The sequence below is a fragment of the Schistocerca piceifrons genome, chromosome 1 (genome assembly GCF_021461385.2).
Source record: "Schistocerca piceifrons isolate TAMUIC-IGC-003096 chromosome 1, iqSchPice1.1, whole genome shotgun sequence".
NCBI classification, from domain to species: Eukaryota; Metazoa; Arthropoda; class Insecta; order Orthoptera; family Acrididae; genus Schistocerca; species Schistocerca piceifrons.
The window spans coordinates 889,038,327-889,060,479 of record NC_060138.1 but is presented as its reverse complement, the minus strand read 5'-3'; the positions used below and the strand labels follow the sequence as shown (position 1 = coordinate 889,060,479).

Genomic DNA, 22,153 nt, shown 5'->3' with positions numbered 1-22,153 from the left:
ATTTCGTCTTAGCTTCCCTGCACTTCCAATTTATTTCATTCCTCAGCGACTTGTATTTCTGTATTCCTGATTTTCCCGGAACTTGTTTGTACTTCCTCCTTTCATCAATCAACTGAAGTATTTCTTCTGTTACCCATCGTTTCTTCGCAGCTACCTTCTTTGTACCTATGTTTTCCTTCCCAACTTCTGTGATGGCCCTTTTTAGAGATGTCCATTCTTCTTCAACTGTACTGACTACTGCGCTATTCCTTATTGCTGTAACTATAGCGTTAGAGAACTTCAAACGTATCTCGTCATTCCTTAGTACTTCCGTATCCCACTTCTTTGCGTATTGATTCTTCCTGACTAATGTCTTGAACTTCAGCCTACTCTTCTTCACTACTATATTGTGATCTGAGTCTATATCTGCTCCTGGGTACGCCTTACAATCCAGTATCTGATTTCGGAATCTCTGTCTGACCATGATGTAATCTAATTGAAATCTTCCCGTATCTCCCGGCCTTTTCCAAGTATACCTCCTTCTCTTGTGATTCTTGAACAGGGTATTCGCTATTACTAGCTGAAACTTTTTAAAGAACTCAGTTAGTCTTTCTCCTCTTTCATTCCTCGTCCCAAGCCTATATTCTCCTGTAAACATTTCTTCTACTCCTTCCCCTACAACTGCATTCCAGTCGCCCATGACTATTAGATTTTCGTCCCCCTTTACATAAAGAATTACTCTTTCAATATCCTCATACACTTTCTCTATCTGTTCATCTTCAGCTTGCGAAGTCAGCATGTATACCTGAACTATCGTTGTCAGTGTTGGTCTGCTGTCGATTCTGATTAGAACAACCCGGTCACTGAACTGTTCACAGTAACACACCCTCTGCCCTACCTTCCTATTCATAACGAATCCTACGCCTGTTATACCATTTTCTGCTGCTGTTGATATTACCCGATACTCATCTGACCAGAAATCCTTGTCTTCCTTCCACTTCACTTCACTAACCCCTACTATATCTAGATTGAGCCTTTGCATTTCCCATTTCAGATTGTCTTGTTTCCTTACCACGTTCAAGCTTCTGACATTCCACGCCCTGACTCGTAGAACGTTATCCTTTCTTTCATTATTCAATCTTTTTCTCATGGTAACCTCCCCCTTGGCAGTCCCCTCCCGGAGATCCGAATGGGGGACTATTCCGGAATCTTTTGCCAATGGAGAGATCATCATGACACTTCTTCAATTACAGGCCACATGTCCTGTGGATACACGTTACGTGTCATTAATGCAGTGGTTTCCATTGCCTTCTGCATCCTCATGTCGTTGATCATTACTGATTCTTCCGCCATTAGGGGCAATTTCCCACCCCTAGGACAAGAGAGTGCCCTGAACCTCTATCCGCTCCTCCGGCCTCTTTGACAAGGCCTTTGGCAGAATGAGGCTGACTTCTTATGCCGGAAGTCTTCGGCCGCCAATGCTGATTATTTATCAAAATTTAGGCAGTGGCGGGGATCGAACCCAGTACCGAAGACGTTTTGATTATGAATTAAGGACGCTACCCCTAGACCACGGGTCTGTCATCGGCTTAGTTAGGTTTAAGTAGTTTTACGTTCTAGGGGACTTGGGACTTATGACCTAAGATGTTGAGTCCCATAGTGCTCAGAGCCATTTTTGAAGAGTCCCAGGAAGGAGTCCCCGATTTCAAACTTAAATATCTCGAAAACTAATATCGGTAGACGAGGGCAACAAATGGCATGAAACTTCGTGGCAGATTAAAACTGTGTGCCGGATCAAGACTCGAACTCGGGACCTTTGCCTTTCGCAGGCAAGAGCTCTACCAGTTGAGCTACCCAAGCACGACTCACGTCTTTCAGTTCTACCAGTACCTCGTCTCCTACCTTCCAAACTTCACAGAAGCTCTTCTGCGAACCTTGCAGAACTAACATTCCTGGAGGAAAGGATATTGCGGAGACATGGCTTAGCCACAGCCTGGGGGATGTTTTCAGAATGAGATTTTTACTCTGCAGCGAAGTGTGAGCTGATATGAAACTTCTTGGCAGATTAGAACGGTTTCACGGACGGAGACTCGAACTCGAGACTTTTGCCTTTCACGGGCAAGTGCTCCACCGACTGAGCTACCCAAGCAACAGCCTCATTCGTGCCAGGACCTCGTCTCCCGAGTTCGAGTCTCGGCCCGACATACAGTTTTAATCCGCCAGAAAGTTTCATATCAGCGCACACTCCGCTGCAAAGTGAAAATCTCATTCTGGAAACATCCCCAAGGCTGTGGATAAGCTATGTCTCCGCAATATCCTTTCTTCCAGGAGTGCTAGTTCTGCAAGGTTCGCAGAAGAGCTTCTGTGAAGTTTGGAAGGTAGGAGACGAGGTACTGGTAGAATTGAAGTTGTGAGGAGACGACGTGAGTCGTGCTTGGGTAGCTCACCTGATAGAGCACTTGCCTGCGAAAGGCAAAGGTCCCAAGTTCAAGTCTCTATCTAGCACACAGTTTCAATTTTCCAGGAAGCCTGATATCAGCGATCACTCCGCTGCAGAGTGAAAATCTCATTCTGGAAGCAAATGGTATGTTTATTGTGAAAGTTTTAAGAATTCTATACAGAAGTTTAGAAATAGTTCGAAAAGCTGCTAACAGATAGCGTTATAATTGCAATACGTAGTGCATATAAAAAGGTGCCGCAGCTCAGTGATCACTTTCACCGTGAGATAAGCGTACCAAAGGAGGAGGTTGAAGTCATTTGCTTTGAAGCTGGTGTATCACAATAAACCCTTCCCCGAATTCTAACGGACAGGCAGCGGCGAATGTTGGCCCCCAAGGAAAACTCTACCTACTCATGAAAATGTTGTCATAGTCTCTGGAATTCTTCAGCATATTCGGAGGAAATCCGTCCGAAGAATTACAGCAGAGACTGTTTTTAAGTGTTTCAGCATGCAGAAATTACTGAGACAGAGCCTACACAAGTTTCTATTCACAATTCCAAAGTCACCAGGCCATACCTGTACAAGCTGTGACACAGAGGGCTGACTTTGTGCACCAGAGTCTCAAGATGATTAGTATTGAAGGACGTGATGTTGGCTGCACCTGGTTCACAGATGAATCACGCTTCCATATGAATTGGGTTCTACATAAATAAAACCACCGATTTTGGGGTTCCGAAAATCGCCATTTGTATGAGACAAAACGACTTTATTCTTCCAGAGAGACTCTCGGGCTGCGGTATGCAGCGGAGGCGTTGTTAGCCACTTTTCGTGCAAAAAACGATCACTCGTGAAAGGCGCGTTATAATTTTGGAACAGTTTAGCGCCACACTGCTAGCGTTGGAATATCGACCAGGCACCGAGTGCTTCATGCAAGACGGGGCCAAACCATATCGAACCGAAAAGGTGTTTCGCTCTCTTGAGGAATACTTGAGGAATAGCCACTGCGTTAGAATATTGCAAATATTCACCCACTCTGACTCCTTGTGACTACTTTTTGTGAGGTGTACTGAAAGACCCTGTCTACCGAAACCATCCCACCACGCTGGAAGAGCTTCAATCGGCGATCTGTGCGGCACATGAATGGATTTCCATTGAGACACTACAGGATGTGATGGAAAATTCCACTGTTCTTTCGCACCAACTCCGTACTGCAAGTGGTAGGCACTTCAAAAAGATTGTGATATGATCTACATCTACATCTAAATTTATAATCCGCAAGCCACCCAACGGTGTGTGGCGGAGGGCACTTTACGTGCCACTGTCATTACCTCCCTTTCCTGTTCCAGTCGCGTATGGTTCGCGGGAAGAACGACTGCCGGAAAGCCTCCGTGCGCCCTCGAATCTCTCCAATTTTACATTCGTGATCTCCTCGGGAGGTATAAGTAGGGGGAAGCAATATATTCGATACTTCATCCAGAAACGTACCCTCTCGAAACCTTGTCAGCAAGCTACACCGCGATGCAGAGCGCCTCTCCTGCAGAGTCTGCCACTTGAGTTTGCTAAACATCTCCGTAACGCTACCACGCTTACCGAATAACCGTGTGACGAAACGAGCCGCTCTTCTTTGGATCTTCTCTATCTTCTCCGTCAACCCGACCTGGTACGGATCCCACACTGATGAGCAATACTCAAGCATAGGCCGAACGAGTGTTTTGTAAGCCACCTCCTTTGTCGATGGACTACATTTTCTAAGGACTCTCCCAATGAATCTCAACCTGTCACCCGCCTTACCAACAGTTAATTTTATATGATCATTCCACTTCAAATCGTTTCGTACGCATAATCCCAGATATTTTACAGAAGTAACTGCTACCAGTGTTTGTTCCGATATCATATAATCATACAATAAACGATCCTTCTTTCTATGTATTCACAATACGTTACATTTTTCTATGTTAAGGGTCAATTGCCACTCCCTGCACCAAGTGCCTATCCGCTGCAGATCTTCCTGCATTTCGCTGCAATTTTCTAATGCTGCAACTTCTCTGTACACTACAGCATCATCCGCGAAAAGCCGCATGGAACTTCCGACACTATCTACTAGGTCATTTATATATATTGTGAAAAGCAATGGTCCCATAACACCCCTGTGGCACGCCAGAGGTTACTTTAATGTCTGTAGACGTCTCTCCATTGAGAACAACATGCTGTGTTCTATTTGCTAAAAACTCTTCAATCCAGCCACACAGCTGGTCTGATATTCCGTAGGCTCTTACTTTGTTTATTAGGTGACAGTGCTGAACTGTATCGAACGCCTTCCGAAAGTCAAGGAAAATGGCCTCTACCTGGGAGCCTGAATCTAATATTTTCTGGGTCTCATGAACAAATAAAGCAACTTGGGTCTCACACGATCGCTGTTTCCGGAATCCATGTTGATTCCTACAGAGCAGATTCTGGTTTTCCAGAAATGACATGATACACGAGCAAAAAACATGTTCTAAAATTATACAACTGATCGACGTCAGAGATATAGGGCTATAGTTTTGCGCGTCTCCTCGACGACCCTTCTTGAAGACTGGGACTACCTGTACTCTTTTCCAATCATTTGGAACCTTCCGTTCCACTAGAGACTTGCGGTACACGGCTGTTAGGAAGGGGGCAAGTTCTTTCGCGTACTCTATTTAGAATCGAATTGGTATCCTGTCAGGTCCAGTGGACTTTCCTCTGTTGAGTGATTTCAGTTGCTTTTCTATTCCTTGGACTCTTATTTCGATTATTTGCTAAGACTGGTTGAAGACGACGAGTTTAACTATTCACGCTTATATTGTACGAACTGCAGATCGTGCAGCGTCATCTGTTAGCAGTTTTCCGAACTATTTCGAAACTTCTGTATAAAATTCTTATAGATTTCACAATAAATATAACTGTTTTTCACTCGTTTATCGATCTTAGTGTTGTAGATATTTAATTTTGAAATCAGGGAGTCTTTCGCAGGACACACTTACATACAAGGTTTTGAACTGCATGCTACCTGGTTGCGCAAGGATATATGCTATGAGGATAAGACTTACCACTGAGCGGTAGTTGTGGCGTCTTAATTACACTATGATTAACCAGAAAGGGCATTTGTAGTGATAGGATTTAGGAATCAGTCACGTTTACTTACGGAAATCTTTGGCAAGGATGTTTAAACTATCATATGTGATGGTAAATAAAGCTGTGTTCTACTGCAATGCTTCTTCCTACAACTGAGCTATTTCTTGTGAGGGGTGTGGGGGGTGGGGGGCTACAGCTAACTGTTCAAGCATCTGCGGAAATGTGAGTGTAAAGAACTGTGTGCACTCGTTCACCTGCGCCTGTCCAAGAGCTGCTTTGTTCAGGAGAACGAGTACGGGTATAACCTCACATTCTACTATCACGTGATCTAAAACATACTTATTTCTTGTTGCAGGCAAAGCGGACAGCAAAGACAGCCCCGACCCCCCAGAGCACCAGCAGCAGCAGCAACAACAACAGCAACAGCAACAGCACTACCAGCAACAGCAACATCATAACCAACAACAACAGCAACAACATAAGCAGCAGCAGCAGTCGCGGCATTCCAAGAATTCGGATAGCGGTGGCAGCGGCGGCGGCGGTCCAGGTGGCGGCGGGGGCGGTGGTGGTGGCGGCGGGGGTGGTCTTCCGCCTCGGACAGGTGACTGTAGCACACGTATGCATTATAGACTGTAGTACCGGGAGCAGCTACTTGCGGAGGTAATTATCTTTTGACAGTCAGAGTTGGTAGATGTGCTAATGAGTTAACGTGGAGCCGATTTAGACTGGAAAAAATGTGTTCCATTTTCTGCCACCAGCTAGAAAACTGGCGCTGTACACTGTTCGTATGACTGTATGACATCCACACTGTCATTTCACAAGGCGCAACGTGAGTGAGCAGAATGGATATCAAGAAGAGGAACCATGCGCTCTTAGTGAAACTGTTTTGTATGAATGGCAGCAATTACAGCGCTGCATTGAGAGAACAGGCCCGATGTCATTAAATGGTTTAGAGAAGATGGTAATGAAATTTGAAAAAACGAGTGAGTTTGGTGTGGCACCTGGGAGGGGTAGGCTTCCCAACCTGATGAAAGTTACTGACCAGGTTGCTGTTACTGTAACTGACCACGCAGCGCGTGCCCTGGGTGGTGCTTGTGCGGTGCCACGAGAACTGTCCATCCCGTGGTACGAAAGTTCTCTGTCTATTTTACATTTGTACCCATACAAGACCCAATCGGAGCAGTAACTGAAAACTCAAGATAAGCAGCAACGTTTTGACTTTGCTCTTCTGCTTCTGGCACGGATCGAAGTTGATGACAGGTGGCCAGACAATATTCTATGTAGTTACGAGGTACATTTTTCACTACAGGGTGCAATGAATACACAAATAGTTCAAATGTCTCTAAGCACTATGGGAGTTCTGAGGTCATCAGTCCCATAGAGATAGAACTACTTAAACCTAACTAACCTAAGGACATCACACAAATCCATGCCCGAGGCAAGATTCGAACCTGCGACCGTAGCAGCAGCGTGGTTCCGGACTGAAGCGCCTAGAACCTCTCGGCGTAGTGAATACACAGATCTGCCGAATTTGGGTACTGTTAATGCGCGTGTTGTGGACGAAGAGTCATTGCACTCGGCATAAGTGACTGTGTGGCGTGGGTTGACAAGCATCTTCTCGGTCCGTTATTCTATGAGGAGAACACACACAGAGGTCAGATGTACCGTGACGTCTGCATGTTATCGAGACCTCCTTGCTACGTGGATTTAGGCTCTGGGGATATCTAAAAGAGAGCGTTTTCGAGGGACACGTTAGGTCTCTGAAGCCCCTTATGCAGGAACGAGTTGCTCAGATTTCACTGGAACTGCTGCGATTAACTGCTGATCACCTCATTTTACGAATGCAGCGTTTTGGCGACGTCTCTGGTGCTCACACTGAACAAATTGTGTAAACGGTGGCTAATAATAAAATCAACATTATGTCTTTCTCGACTAAGCCCACGTTCCAGTTCCTAATACATTGCGTATGTATAATTACACTCATCAAAAAAAGTTTTTGCATCACCCCGGTTTCCAGAATTCCTGAAGATAGACGTTGACTGCGGATATTGTATTACAGGCACAGTCCCTTTGACAGTTCAGAGATGTCGCTAAACCCGCACAAAGATGTAAACAACCACGCATGAGCAGCGCCGACTACACGGGGGGGGGGGGGGGGGGGCAGACAACCGATCACTTTCAGTCATTCCACCAGGAAGGAGGTACACGGCTCGTATTGTCTGTAGTTCGACCATGCCTCTCGGTCAATACCGCGTTTCTATGGCGTCCACATTGTGACTTTGTGCCAGGAAGGGCTCTCAACAAGGAAAGAGTCCATGCGTCTCGCAGTGAACCCAAGGGATGTTGTTCGGACATGGAGAAGATACAGAGAGACAGGAACTGTCGATGACATGCCTCGCTCAGGCCGTCCAACGGGCACTACTGCAGTGGATGATCGCTACCTATGGATTATGGCTCAGAGGAACCCTGACAGCAACGCCACCATGTTGAATAATGCTTTCCCTGCAGCCACAGGACGTCGTGTTACGACTCAAACTGTGCGCAATAGCCTGCATGTTGCGCAACTTCACTCCCGACGTCCATGGCGAGGTCCATCTTTGCAACCACAACACCATGCAGCGCGGTACAGATGGGCCAACAACGTGCCGAATGGACCGCTCAGAATTGGCATCAAGTTCTCTTCACAGATGAGTGTCGCATATGCCTTCAAGCAAACAATCGTCAGAGACGTGTTTGGAGGCAACCCAGTCAGGCTGAACGCCTTAGACACACTGCCCAGCGAGTGAAGCAAGATGGAGGTTCCCTTCTGTTTTGGGGTGGCATTATGTGGGGCCGACGCACACCGCTGGTGGTCATGGAAGGCGCCGTAGCGGCTGTACGATACCTGAATGCCATCCTCCGACAGATAGTGGAACCATATCGGCAGCATATTGGTGAGGCATTCGTCTTCATGGACGACAATTCGCGCTCCCATCGTGCACATCTTGTGAATGACTTCCTTCAGGATAACGACATCGCTCAACTAGAGTGGTCAGCATGTTCACCATACATGAACCCATTCAAACATGCCTGGGATAGACCGAATAGGGCTGTTTATGGGCGACGTGACCCACCAACGACTCTGAGGGATCTGCGCCGAATCACCGTTGAGGAGTGGTACAATCTGGACCAACAGTGCCTTGATGAACTTGTGAATAGAATGCCACGACGAATACATGCAAGCATCAATGCAAGAGGACGTGCTATTGGGTATTAGAGGTACTGGTGTGTACAGCAAACTGGACCACCACCTCTGAAGGTCTCGCTATAAGGTGGTACAACAGGGAATGTGTGGTTTTCATGAACAATAAAAAGGGCGGAAATGATGTTTATGTTGATCTCTATTCCAGTTTTCTGTACAGGTTCCGGAACTCTCGGAACCGAGGTGATGCAAAACTTTTTTTGATGTGTGTATATTTACAACCTGTAGAGTAAAATTGCCTCGTCACTCCGCATAATATTGCTCTGTTAGGTACCAGGACACTGCCACTTAATACCACATACAGGAAAACTTAATCTAACACTTATTTTAGAGTCTGAGGTAGTTATGAGATACACATGTCATCAACTTCTAACCGCACCAATAACAGAAGAGCAAATTTAGATGTTGCTGCGGATCATGAGGTTTCAGCAACTGTACCGTCTGGGTTTTGTGGTGGTAACAATGTAAAATAGACCGAAAAGTTTCCATACAATTAACCATATTTCTATCCTTCTTTCTTGAATTCACAGCGCCAGGTTTGCACCTAATGGCCAAAACTGGAACTAATTTTTTTTTTCCAAGCGTAAATCAGTTCCGTGCTAACGCATTGGAATGTCTACCAAGCTTCGCTGCCATACGTTAGCTGCAGTCCACATTGGAGCTCTGTGAGTATCTGCACTTCAGTTATAAGCACTCTGTGTTTCTCAACCAGCAACACCCTCCGGACACCGTATCGGTTCTTCTTCCACACAGAAGAGATTCGATATCGGCCTGCTGTAGTAAAATGCCAATAGTAGTTTTGTAGCATGGCAAATGCCGCTGGGTGCAGTGCTGCGAACAACACCCCGGAAATACGATGAATTTAATGGAACACTGAAAATGTTATAAATCTCTTCGGATGCCTTGGGAGCTTCGAATATATATTTCCTGCTCGGTAGAAAAAGGAAAAGGATATAAAAAACTACATTATTCCTAGCATCTAGGTGGCGAACATGCCCTAACTCTGGGTCTGAAAACTTATCTTGCGTTTTTTTAGACTATGGTACCACGTAAAGACGAGTATTACGCACATAATATACCTAGAATCTCTCACATCTGCTGAAGACAGCGTTCAACATAGATAGTTATTCTCATGCGGCTAACACCACAGGTCATATGGACTGGAGTACAGACAGGGATAGTCGAAGACCCTGTCTTTTTGGCCGACTAAAAGTGGACTTTGATATTGAGATTGCAGTTGCTACTGTTAAGGCTACGTGTGTATTAGCCATTGTTGTCAAGTGTTGTCAAGTGTTCTAGGCGCTTCAGTCTGGAACCGGCCGACCGCTACGGTCGCAGGTTCGGATCCTGCCTCGGGCATAGTTGTGTGTAATGTCCTTAGGTTAGTTAGGTTTAAGTAGTTCTAAGTTCTCGGATGTTAAGTCCCATAGTGCTATGAGCCATTTATGAGATTTAAGTTCAAGCTTTCTGAGATGGCACAGTTTATTATCTCAAACAACAATAAATTTTTTCGTTCACATATCGCGTTTACTACCTGTTGACCAATGAGTCTGTGGCTTGGTGCTGTTTGGAAAGCTCGCGAATGTTAGTCCAGATAATCCCAGGTCCCAGAGTCGAGGTTTCTGTTTGACCAAATGGTACTTGCGGTATCAAACGATTCTTTGAACAAACTACTGTAAGCACTGTTAAAGGAATCTGACAGCTCTGTTAGGTACCAGGACACTGCCACTTAATACCACATACAGGAAAACTTAATCTAACACTTATTTTAGAGTCTGAGGTAGTTATGAGATACACATGAACTTTAGCTGCTATTATTGTTCTGAAGAACGATGTAACGCCATGAATAAGTTGTTACTGAACTTTACCTTCCGCATTTCCTGCAGCTTGTGTTGCGTTGAGAAGGAATTCGCTAGTAATTTCAACCATCCATTTCTGTTTTGTAAATCATTTATTTTCGTTTTGCTTCAAGAGGCCTTTTCTGCGTCCCTAAGATGGCAGCGGTAGTAGTAGCTTTTTTTCACATCTGCACCTACAAGTTTACTCAGCAATTCACAAGTAAGTGCCTGGCAGAGGTTTCAACGAACCACCTTCAGGCTGTTTTTCTGTCTCGAACAGCAAGAGGGAAAAATGAACACTTAAATCTTTCCGTACGAACTCTAATTTGTCTTATTTTATTTCAATGTTAATTTCTCCATATTTAGGTGAGTGCCACCAAAATATTTTCATGTTCCGGGAGAAATATGTTTGAAATTTCGTTAAAAGATCCTACCACAGCGAAAAAAAGCTTCTGTTCTAATGATTGCTGCCCCAGTTCGCTTATCATATCCGTGACACTCTCTCCCCTATTCCGCGATACTACAAAATATGCTGCCATTCTTTGAACTTTCTCGATGTCCACCGTCAGTCCTATCTGATGCAAATCCCACATAGCGGAGCAGTACTTCAGGAGAGGAAGCCCACGCTTATTGTAGACATTAGTAGATCTGTTGCATTCTCTAAGTGTTCTGCCAGTAAATCAAAGTCTTTGAATTGTTTTCCTCCAAACATTATCTGTGTGATGGTTCAGGTCTAAGTTACTCATAATCGTAAACCCAGTGTGTTTCATCCGTGGATCACTTCAAGGATGCTCGACATGTCAACTTATTATACTTTTGAAAAACATTCGTGTACAGATATTTACTCAGAGATCTAACTGAACTAGAATGGAACAGATGAATGGCAAGTAGCTTCTTCTGTTGTTCCTTAGTGAGATCTGGTGATAGTCGAGCTAGAAGATCTTTTCTCATAGTGGTAGCGCTAATTTTGCCCACAGACTCGGCATCGGAGGTTTCTGTGACGCTCAGCTGTTCGGCAATTAACGGATCAGCGTTTGCTACGCACATGCGTCTTGGAAGGATCTGCGGTTCTCTGCGACGGTTAACTATCCACAATGCACCGAATCCGTACTTAAACGAGACGACAGACGCTGGGATGACCAAGTTATTCTTCAATGGTATGCTTCTCTTACATTCCACTACAAGATCCATGGGTTGATGCATGGCATAACACATGACTGCAGGAATGGTCACTTCATCCAGCACAAATAGTCTCCACACACTCGGATGCGCATCATCCTGTCCACATCCCGTCTATCATAATCTTCGAGCGACCACAATCTATAATTGCCTGAGAAGCTTTCAAAAAGTCCCATCCGAGAATGACGTCATTACTAGCCTCTTGTAAGACGATGAATTCTAAGGGCTGTGTATGGCCACTTATACCCACACGAATGACACATCTTCCTGTAGGTCTTACACATTTCCCATTAGCCACCTTCAGCTCAGTTGTTTTACTGTCGACTAATACGGTTTTCTGCAACTGGCGACGGTACTTGTCCGAAATGACTGAATATGATGCTCCAGAGTCCACAAGAGCTTGGGCTGGTCGGCCAACCATGAGGATATCGACGTAGTTTCCTATCATTTTTGTAGTGATCGAGGCGGAGGATTTCCCTCTTCGGCGACCTCACCTCCAAGGAAGGTCGCATCCTTTAGTTTTTCGGGTTGCGGTGGCTAGGTGATCGGCTGGAGCTTCTAAACGGCGATGGCAACTTTGATCGGCATGTTGGAGAGCGGCCTCTCCAGTTGCTAGCTTGCGGTGATGGTGACCTATGTCGCCCTGCACCCACATCTTCTTGTTCATCTTCGTCATCCCGGAGTTAGCGTCGGCTAAGATCGATCTGCTGGCGCGGGCGTCATCGAATATCCGCCGCCTTTCTCGACAGCAGCGCACCACATGTCCCGGTCGTCCACAGTGGAAACTTACTGGTTGGTTATCCTTGGTCATCCAGGCGTCAGTCTTCCTTGGTGCCCAAACAGGTTCCTCATGCGACATTGTAGGAACGTAACGTCGCCTGGGTCTCGACTTTTTCACCGTTTTAAAGGGAAATGAAAGACGAGAGATTGTGTTCAATGTCTGTTCCATTTCCTCCCTTATGACCTCTTGAAGAGTCTCGTTCTTTTGCGCGCCGTGCAATCCAAGTTCCTTCTGAACTTCCTCTCTCACTATCTGACGAAGAACACTTGTGATATCAGTTCCTTCCTCCATCACAGACATCGATACGGCGTTTGGAAGCCGTTAAACTTCTTGCGTGTAATTCTTTTTTGATGCATTGTCTCGATATACTGGCACCATTTTATGAAGTCGTCTGCTGTCGAAACCTCCTTCAGGAGTAGAGCTTGATACATGTCCTCAGCAATACCATTAATTAGATGTGCAAACTTACTTCCTCCTTCATTCTTCGGCAGATAGTGAGAGAGGAAGTTCAGAAGGCACTTGGATTGCACGGCGAGCAAAAAACCTATACGCTTCAAGAGATCATAAGGGAGGAAGCGGAACAAACATTGAACCCAATCTCTCGTCCTTCATTTCCCTTTAAAACAGTGAAAATGTCGAGACCCAGGCGAAGTTACATTCCTAGAATGCCACATGAGGATCCGCTATTTTACACAGCTCCAAGACGTCTTAAATATAGGATGCTGTAGTTTCTCCTGGACGCTGTACCGTGTGCTTTAATTTATCTTCAGCCTTGCACTTCTGTCGTTACGTGTCGCTGAAATACTTGCGCAGTTCCGCCTGGAATACTTCCCAGCTTGTGAACTTCTCCTCGTTGCTCTCATACCATTGCTTGGCAGTGCCCTCCATGTAGGAAAATACGATAGCCACACACACACAGTGTCATCCCATTTGCTAAATTTGGCTATACTCTCGTATACCTTCAGCCCCTTGTTTGGATCATGGCCAACGTCACCAGATAACCTGGAAGGGTGTCTCATGTGCTGGCACACAGTTGCTGTCATCGTAACGTCCTCTTCTTCTTCTGTCTCCGATAGATTGCGATCTGTTGAATATGGCTCAAACTCGGGTTTCACGCCACGTAAACGGCGGCTCTGTCTTGGCCTGATGGGAGCCACTGTGTCGTCAATAACGTGCGCTATCACAAGTTCCAATACCCGGCTCCCTCACCAGAATAATGTCACGTAGAATAACGTGTAATTAGATGAATGACGAACACTAATTTCACTCAAGGAAGGTTTATTCGGCACTTGCACCTACAAGAGCGCGCAGCGACTGCCTCCAGCCAGAACCCATTCGGTATGTATACAGTTGCAGAACGTTCCAATACAATGATTCTTGACATTTGTGAATACTTCTAGAATTTACTGGAACCGAATATGGAAATTAAAATTTTACACTTCAGGTGAGTTTTGAACTCACGACCCGCCATGCAACAGTCTAGTATCCTAACCACTAACCACGGTAATAATGTTACTTAGCTTCTTCTGCAGCAATATAGCGGCTATCGAAGTATCTCAATTGGTCGGTGGTGGCTGAAAGTGATAAGCATATCCTGGGCTTACTGTTGCGCAGGCTGAGCGTTTGGTAAACTATTCCTGTGGCAGTGTTGTTTTGCCTCTCTTTGCGGATTTTCCTCTTGTTTGGTTGGCTTCTGTATCGTCCTCAGGTTGCTGTAGTATTTGGATACTCCCGGAGCAGTTCAGGCCAACTCGTGGTCGGCCTGTGGTGTATTTGGCGGCCCAAGTCCTTAATGAGCCTGTTCCAGGAATGTTCCGCCTTTCCGTAAAAGTGGCGTGATGTCTGTTTGAATCTCTCGCCCAGCAGCGGGATGCCAGTGCCTTGGCGCAGCAGTTGCGTGCTGTATGTTCTCGGAAGGCTCAGAGCGAGCTTGAGCGCTCGGTTCTGCACCCTGTGCAGCATTCCGATGTTGGTGTCGGCCGCATTTTCCCACGCTGTTGCTGCGTACTGGTCTGATCAGTGTCAGATACAGTGTTACGTCATGGCTTGGAGGCAGCGACGACGACGGGTTGAGTAGAGTGTGTAGGGCGCGAAGTCACCCTACTGCTGTGCTCTTTATGTCTCTGACGTACGGCAGCCATGTCAACCGATGGTCAGGAGCAGCCCCTAGGTAGCGGCCGGTCTTGCTCCACGGTAGGGGGCCTCCCATGATGGTGACCGGCGGCAGATGTGGAGACAGCAGCTTCCTCGTGAACACCACTGCCTGGCTCTTGGTGGCGTTACACTTCAATTTCAATTTGGTTGACCAAGCGCCAGGGGCACCGCAGCCAAGTTGCAAAAAGTCGCCTCATTTCTGCCGCGTTCATACTGCGCGCGAGTAGCGCCGTGTCGTCGACATATGGTGCCAGGTTCACGCGCGCCACCCGCGGAGCGTCGCAGCGTATATGGAGTACAGAAGAGGGCCGAACTCCACCCCTGCGGCACTCCCGCTCGTGTCGGCCGTTGCGTCGATCTTGCGTCGTAAGTACGGACATGGAATGTCCGTCCGGTGAGGTAGGAGCGGATCAGGACTCCGCGTGACGTCGCTACTTCGTCTGTACACGAGGTCGTTGTGCCACACGAAGGCCCTAGAAATATCGAGTAGCAACGACCCAAGGTACTCTCGCGTCTCCAGGGGCGCATAGCTTCTTTTACCAACCGCAGCAGCTCGTAGGTGCTGGAATTTGCGCTACTGAACCCAAACTGCTCGTGATCGACTCTTCTTCGACGTGTCACAGGAGCCTTTCGATGTAGAGCCGCTCGAACACCTTCGAGAGGGACGGAAGCAGGCTGATGGGTCTGTGGCTGGTGGCCAGATGAGCTTCCTTTGTCTTCGGTACTGCCTCTATTTCCGCATCCTTCCATTTAGCTGTAAAGTTTTCAGCAAACGTGTCTGCCAACACACTGGTCTTCTCGTCTGAGCTGGAGACGACGCTCTAGTCGACCTGTAACGGATGCGCTGCCGCTGGCGAAGGAAGCTCTTCACGACTCGCCACGGGCCACCGTCTTGTGGATTAAGTGTGGACACCAGGCCACCCCAATACCGGTTTCTGTCTTCCTCAACCGCCGCATTGAAGTCACGCCTCGTACGGTTCAGAAGGCGTTTGGCGTCCGCCTGGCGTGTGAGGTGCAACTCGCAGAAGACCCTGTTCTTCTCCCTGATCGCCTCCACAATGTGAGGCGAGAGTTTCCGGGAGTGCTCCTGCTGCTGACGTGGACGTCCTGGTGTGGCTGCTTCCGCCGCTCGTAGTAGTTGACGATTGAATAACTCCACTGCGGCGTCGCAACCTGCGGCGTCAATATCTACGAAAGTCCTCCAGCAGGTCGAGAACTACGTTCATTTTCTTGTAGCAGCGGCGGTGGGTAGGTAGTGCTGTACCTACGACGTCGATCTCATAGATGACTGGCAGATGGTTCGAAGACAAAGTGCAGTATGTTGTGGGGGAAGTGTGTTGCTAGATTTCGTTGAGGATAAAGACGTCGAGCACGTCCGGCTGCTCTCTGGGTGGGTAGATCGTCGGATCGAATGACCCTAGTTGGTGGCGCCGTTTTGCTGAGCGGCGCGCAGGAGGCGACGGCCGCTGACATTTGTGAGACGGAAGTTCCTCTGCGTGTGCCTAGCGTTAAAATCACCAGCAATGGAAAGCATCTCCCCCTCATTGTCAACAGAGCGTCGATGTCAGCAACTTCCAGCTTCAGCAGGGCGGTTGGTATACCGCGATGAATGCGATCTGCTCAACAGCGTTGTTGACGGTCACTCCTCTGCGTCTAGCTCGGGCAAGTGTATCGCATCAAGCTGCAACAGTCTCTTGATTAGCCGCCTGCAACAGTCTCTTGATGTTTACGGCGGTGCCACCGCCAGCCGTTAGCCGCAAAAAAAAAAAAAAAAGAAAAAAAAAAAAGTTCAAATGGCTCTGAGCTCTACGCGACTTCACTTCTGCGGTCATCAGTCGCCTAGAACTTAGAACTAATTATACTTAACTAACCTAAGGACATCACACACATCCATGCCCGAGGCAGGATTCGAACCTGCGACCGTAGCGGTCGCTCGGCTCCAGACTGTGGCGCCTAGAACCGCACGGCTGTCCGGCCGGCGTCAGCCGTCATTGCGGTAGCAGTGGTAGTTTGCGGCAAGCACATTTGTGCCAGCTTTGATGTGAGTTTCGCACAAAAGACATACGTCAATTCGTTCCTCCTGAAGGAACTGGCGAGACTCACGTCGCTGGGGAATTAAAGCCACAGACTGAGAGTCTGTGGATGGCGATTATCCGTGATGGTCCTTGGCGACGGTGCTCGCCTGGACGGCCGCCGTGACTGCTGTCACCAGGACAGGCAGTTGCTGCAAGAGCTCGTTCAGCGATCGCGGAAGCGATCGGAATTTTTCGGTGTCTTCTCTCGGTGCAGAGGCAACCATGGCGGCGTCCACACGGTTGGGGTAGAGCTCTGCGGCTGGGCGGCGGCTTCTGCCTGTTGTGCGGCGCGTTATGCGGCCCGCGGTTCAGCCAGGGGAGGAGGACCCTATGCGCGCCGTCCACGTTAGAGGCGCCACGTCACGGACTGCGCGGCCATCCCGCCAACACTTGGGGAAGGGTGTGTGCGTGTGTTGTTCTTAGCATAAGTTAGTTTATGTAGTAAGTGTAGGGATCGATGACCTCAGCAGTCTGCTCCCTTAGGGATTCCCAAACATTTGAACATTTTTTCCGACTTCATTGGCTGACTGCTTCTTGGTCGCTGTTGCATTCCCCTGGTGCTGATGGGGCGGGGAGGGGGGGGGGGGGCTGCAGGCGTGTCCCCCTGATAGCATCCGCGAAACTGGTGCCTGGGTAGACCTTCTTTGTTTGACGGCGCTGCCTTTCCTCGCGGGTTGTTGCTGCGCTTCCTGTACGCCTTGCACCCCATGTAGCTCGCAGCGTGTGGTTCACTGCAGCTGCAGCGCCGTGGCAAATCTTCTCTCTTGAGAGTGCACTCCTTACTCTTGTGCGGTCTCATCAGTGCAGACACTTCTGTCTAAAGACCGGTGCGGACGGCGGAGGAAACTTTGTCTCTAAACTTGCCTCCAGCGTCGGCAACTGCTCTTATCCAGCAACCTTCTTTACTAAAAGATTATCTATATTTCTGTTAGATGAAGACCTACAACAAACCCAATTTATACTGTACTGTATTTATACTGTATAAAATGCTCAGTCCAATAACTATTAAGCTTAAACATCCAGACATTTTCAAACGGAACTGAGGGAAAGTAGTAGCCTATCGACTGTCTCTTTGTATTTACTGTACCTTTGCTGAGTTCCATTATCTTAGGAGAATTTGGTACAGTTTAGTTATTACTTATGTAAAATACAGTGCTATCAGTTTAGCTTTATATCTTATTTATTAAAGTAAATTAATCTTGCCGGTTTTTATGACTTTCGACACTAAAATTACTTTTTCTTAATAATTCAAAAGAGGTAGCTTCATTAAAACTCCAACCAAATGTTTCGTGATAATGTGAATCTAACAACAAAGGTGCAGCGTTACCAAACTTCAATACTGCATACTTTTAAGATTTGTTCAAATGGCTCTAAGCACTATGGGACTTAACTAGAGGTCTGCATCATCTCCGATTTTTACCGGCGAGTCCCGCTCGCCCCTCTGGCTCTCGGGAGTATGCGGTCGAGCGTCCTCTTCCGCCGGCTGTGGGCAGCCGATCGCCAGCGCTCGGCCGAGTGCGCCAACGCTCGGCCGGTAGCCAGTAACCGGTGGACTCAGTGCTAGCGAGCGGCGCTTCGTCACACTCCTTGAGATCAGAGGCCCCGCTTCACATTAACCGCTCACTTATTTCTTTTACAAATGTCTTTCGTTGTTTACTACCAGTTCTATGACCTAAATAATACCCTTGTATATGTTACATTTGATGTTTGTTAATATGTTGCAAACTACTGGAGTTTCGCCTTTGAGGTTATCATGTATTCCAGTAATTGTAACGTATTTAGTATTTTGTTCCGTTCGGTAGAAAAACGGGAACACAGTAGTCTAATCATGACTATGTGTAGCCTATCTCCAAACTCGGCCACATATACGTTGTACTAATATTGAATGCAGGATCGGGAAGGAATGACGGAGTTAAAAGTAATACTCACGCAATTTTGTTGCACAAACATTAATTTCTGAACAAATGATGACCTGTAAATAACGCTACAAGTGAATCAGGACTATACAATTCGTTTTTCGTCATTCGTGCTCCCTGATACACAGGCGTCATTTGTGTTCCTGGAGCTATTACTACAGATGGCGGTTTGAACTTCTTCCTGTGAAGTCAATGAAAGTGGAATCGTACATTTATAGGGTCTGAGGAATGTTTCCTTCCTTGTGATTACGTGTTATGTTGTGAATACTTCCGTAATTGTGATGGATCAATAAGAGATCATCCACCTTGTCTGATATCAGGCACGATCTTTTGCTGGACAGCAGGTGACCGGCCTGGCTAAAATTTCTCTCGCTGGCAGCACTTGTGACAGGAATACAGAGAACTCTTCTGGCTACTACCGACAGCCTTGGAAGTAACCCCGCGTGCGTTTTCCACCTCTGCAAAAATTTGTCCTTCGGCACAGCTACAGTCGGATTTGGAGAGCGAAAGGTACCTGTCGAGTTCATTGGTAGTAACTGTATGTCCATCTTCGTCGTCCTCATTCGAACTCCAGTACATCCTGGACTTTTTCATGGGAAGAACTTGGTCACTGTTTGCTTGAATGGACTCTAACATGAATGAAAACATCCGTAACATATTCAGGTCACCTTAAAATATGTATACACCGTAGTTAGAATTACTGGTTACTAAACGACTATATTTACGGTGACATTTTATATATATCGCACAAATTACATCAAAACGCATTGTGGAACGTTCAAGCTGCGAAACGTTACCCAAATATCACATTTTCATTTATCATGTAATAAATCAACATGGCAGATCAAGATGGCAGATTAGATAAACAAACATTCGTTTACTAATTGGTTTCAGTGAATGAACCTTACCATTTACGGGCAGTTCCGAGTACAATCGTCGAACTACAGCATACGCGGCTTGCTTTTCGTCTGCTGTGAGTTTCTTCAAATGAAGCCGTGATGGCCATGGAACCGTGGCAACGTAATGGATAGCCTCAATTTTGCACTTCTCTGTGATGAAGTATGCTGCTCTCCTTTTTATTTTCGCCATGAGCTGCAAAGGAAACCCAATATACATAATTGCACTCTGATAATTCAACAGTTGTATAAAGGATCGTAACCTACAGAAAGTGTTCTTACCTTGTTGTCACTGTCTACTGGTTCACAATGATGCAACAGACTCTTGTACCACGGCAGCACACGTTCCAGCGTTGTTATCTTCGCAATTTCCAAATACAAACTCGCTTCTTTAAAGGGGGTTAGAAAAGCGACAACATCTCGCACGCACCCTTTTTGGAAGGTTTCTAAGAGTGTCGATTGCCCCCGGGATTCTAGTAGATCTCGAATATCGTCGATTTGACTTATGACGGAATTGAGCATTAACAGTATACTGTTCCACCGAGTTACAGCTTCTTGTTTTACAGCGTGCCGCAGACGCCCCGAGTGACCCGATCTCTTCAAATAGCCTACTATAGCTCTTGCTGATAGTAGACACGACAGGATTTCAGGGGCTTCGTCTTCTAAAAACGTCTCTTGAAATGTGTGACGAAGCGCAGTCATCAAGCAGTGATCAAAGCAAGGCAAACGGTCGTAAGATTCAAGTGCCTTCTTCATATTAGCTCCTTGGTCGGTGACAAAGTAACATTTCGTAAGACCATTCTTGTTAATTCCTAACTCAAGCATCCTCTCTTCGATTTCGTGCCGTATGTTCTCTCCTGTCTTAGGTACGTCCGGAAACTCGGTTGTTATCAAAACAAGCTTTCTAGCCGCCACTCACCATTCACATAATGCGACGTCACAGTAAAAAAATTTCTCTTCTTATAGTTATCAGACCACAGATCAGCGTCTAAAGCGCACATTTTGTTCTTTAAGGCACACATTAGCTTGGGCACCATTGTCACACGTATTTTGTCTGCCTTTTCTTTAATATGCCGCGATACAGTGGTAGGCTGCGGAAGAACATCTTCTATACTGACTTTGCCGTAAGTGGCGCCAACATTGATGAGCTCCTGCGAATAATTCTTGAAGCCAATCTTACTACATGTATTTAACGGTAGCAAATCTATTCCTCTCATATCGACCAACCTATCAACAACAACTTTCTTTATGCTACTTGGTACTGCAAGTGGCCGGTGGACTTCTGCTCCGCATTTACTTTTGTAGTGCCGAAGCATACCTGTTGTGCTTGACTGGTACGAGAGTGTGGTATCACATGCGGTACATTGCACGAAACCAGCAGAAGCCTGCGTGACAGGATCCACTACAAGTGCAAACGATTTCCAAGATTCACGTTTCGCCACCTCTTCCGACATGTCTTTCTCCTTCAGGACTAATGAGCCGCTCCTAATTCTCTCCATAATACTTCTCTTTGTTTCATGAATGGAACGTTTACGACCTATACTTGGTTTATCCATAACGCTGTCTGCGCTGCTCAAAGCCAGGTCGTCAACTGCGATTACACACGGTTTCTAATGCGATTCGGCACTGTAGAGCGCGCTGCGGTTGTACTGTCACCGGCCGAGATTGTGAGTACGCTCGAGCGCCCGGCAGTGCTCGACAGTCCAACGGATAACCGAGAGGTGGAGCACAACCGGCCACATCGTGCGTTAGACGGCCACAGCCGCATCGCAGCGTGGGCCTTTCCCAGCCGTCGAGCAGCGGCACGAAATCGGAAATGCTCGAGCGGTCGTTTTCATCGAAATGCAGAGCTCTAGTACTGAATATGCACTGAGAGTAAATCGAAGAGAGCAGAAAGTAATGAGAAGTAGCAGAATACCGAGGAACTTAACGTCAGAGTTATGAATACGAAGTAGACGAAATTAAGGCATTCTGCTACTTAGGCAGAAAAAAAACAGACTAGCACTGGCAAAAAGGTTTTTCGTGGCCAAGGGAAATCTACTGGTATCATACATAGGCCTTTTTGTACGTCCATCTTTCTTCGATCAGCTGAAATATTACATTTTTTACCCATGGTTTCCTCTCATTTACCTTCCTTGTAACTGTGCTTATCTTTCCAACTTCTGTGATTGCACTTTTTAGAGATGTCCATTCCTCTTCAAAAAGAAACCTTCAAGCGCATCTCTTCGTTCCGTAGGATTTCTGTGTCCCACATCTTTGCTCATTGACTCTTCCTGGCTAGTCCATTACACTTGGTTCAAATGGCTCTGAGCACTATGGGACTTAACATCTGAGTCATCAGTCCCCAATTGTAATAAACACTGTGTCCGGATGGCGCAGTGGTTAACAAAACTGCTAGTAAGCAGGACATCTCGGGTTCGAGTTCCGGTCGGGCACACATTTTCACTCGTCGCCGCTGATACTGCATAAAGTTCCGATGCAACTGACACCAATAAATCCTTCCCTTCCCTTTCATTTCCTTTCTCCTCCTCCATCTTCGGTTTACATGAAGTCTATTG

The 22,153-nt window shown here is 46.7% G+C and overlaps 1 protein-coding gene across 2 annotated transcripts in view; it reads left to right on the top strand.

Annotated features, from left to right (window-relative positions):
- Window positions 1-22,153, top strand: part of LOC124793104 (protein no-on-transient A-like) — a 240,817-nt gene that overhangs the window by 203,228 nt on the left and 15,436 nt on the right. For both annotated transcript variants that reach the window (XM_047257995.1, XM_047257994.1), the window contains one exon: window positions 5,871-6,116. In XM_047257995.1, coding sequence (XP_047113951.1) covers window positions 5,871-6,116 — 246 coding nt within the window. The remainder of the gene's footprint in view (window positions 1-5,870; window positions 6,117-22,153) is intronic.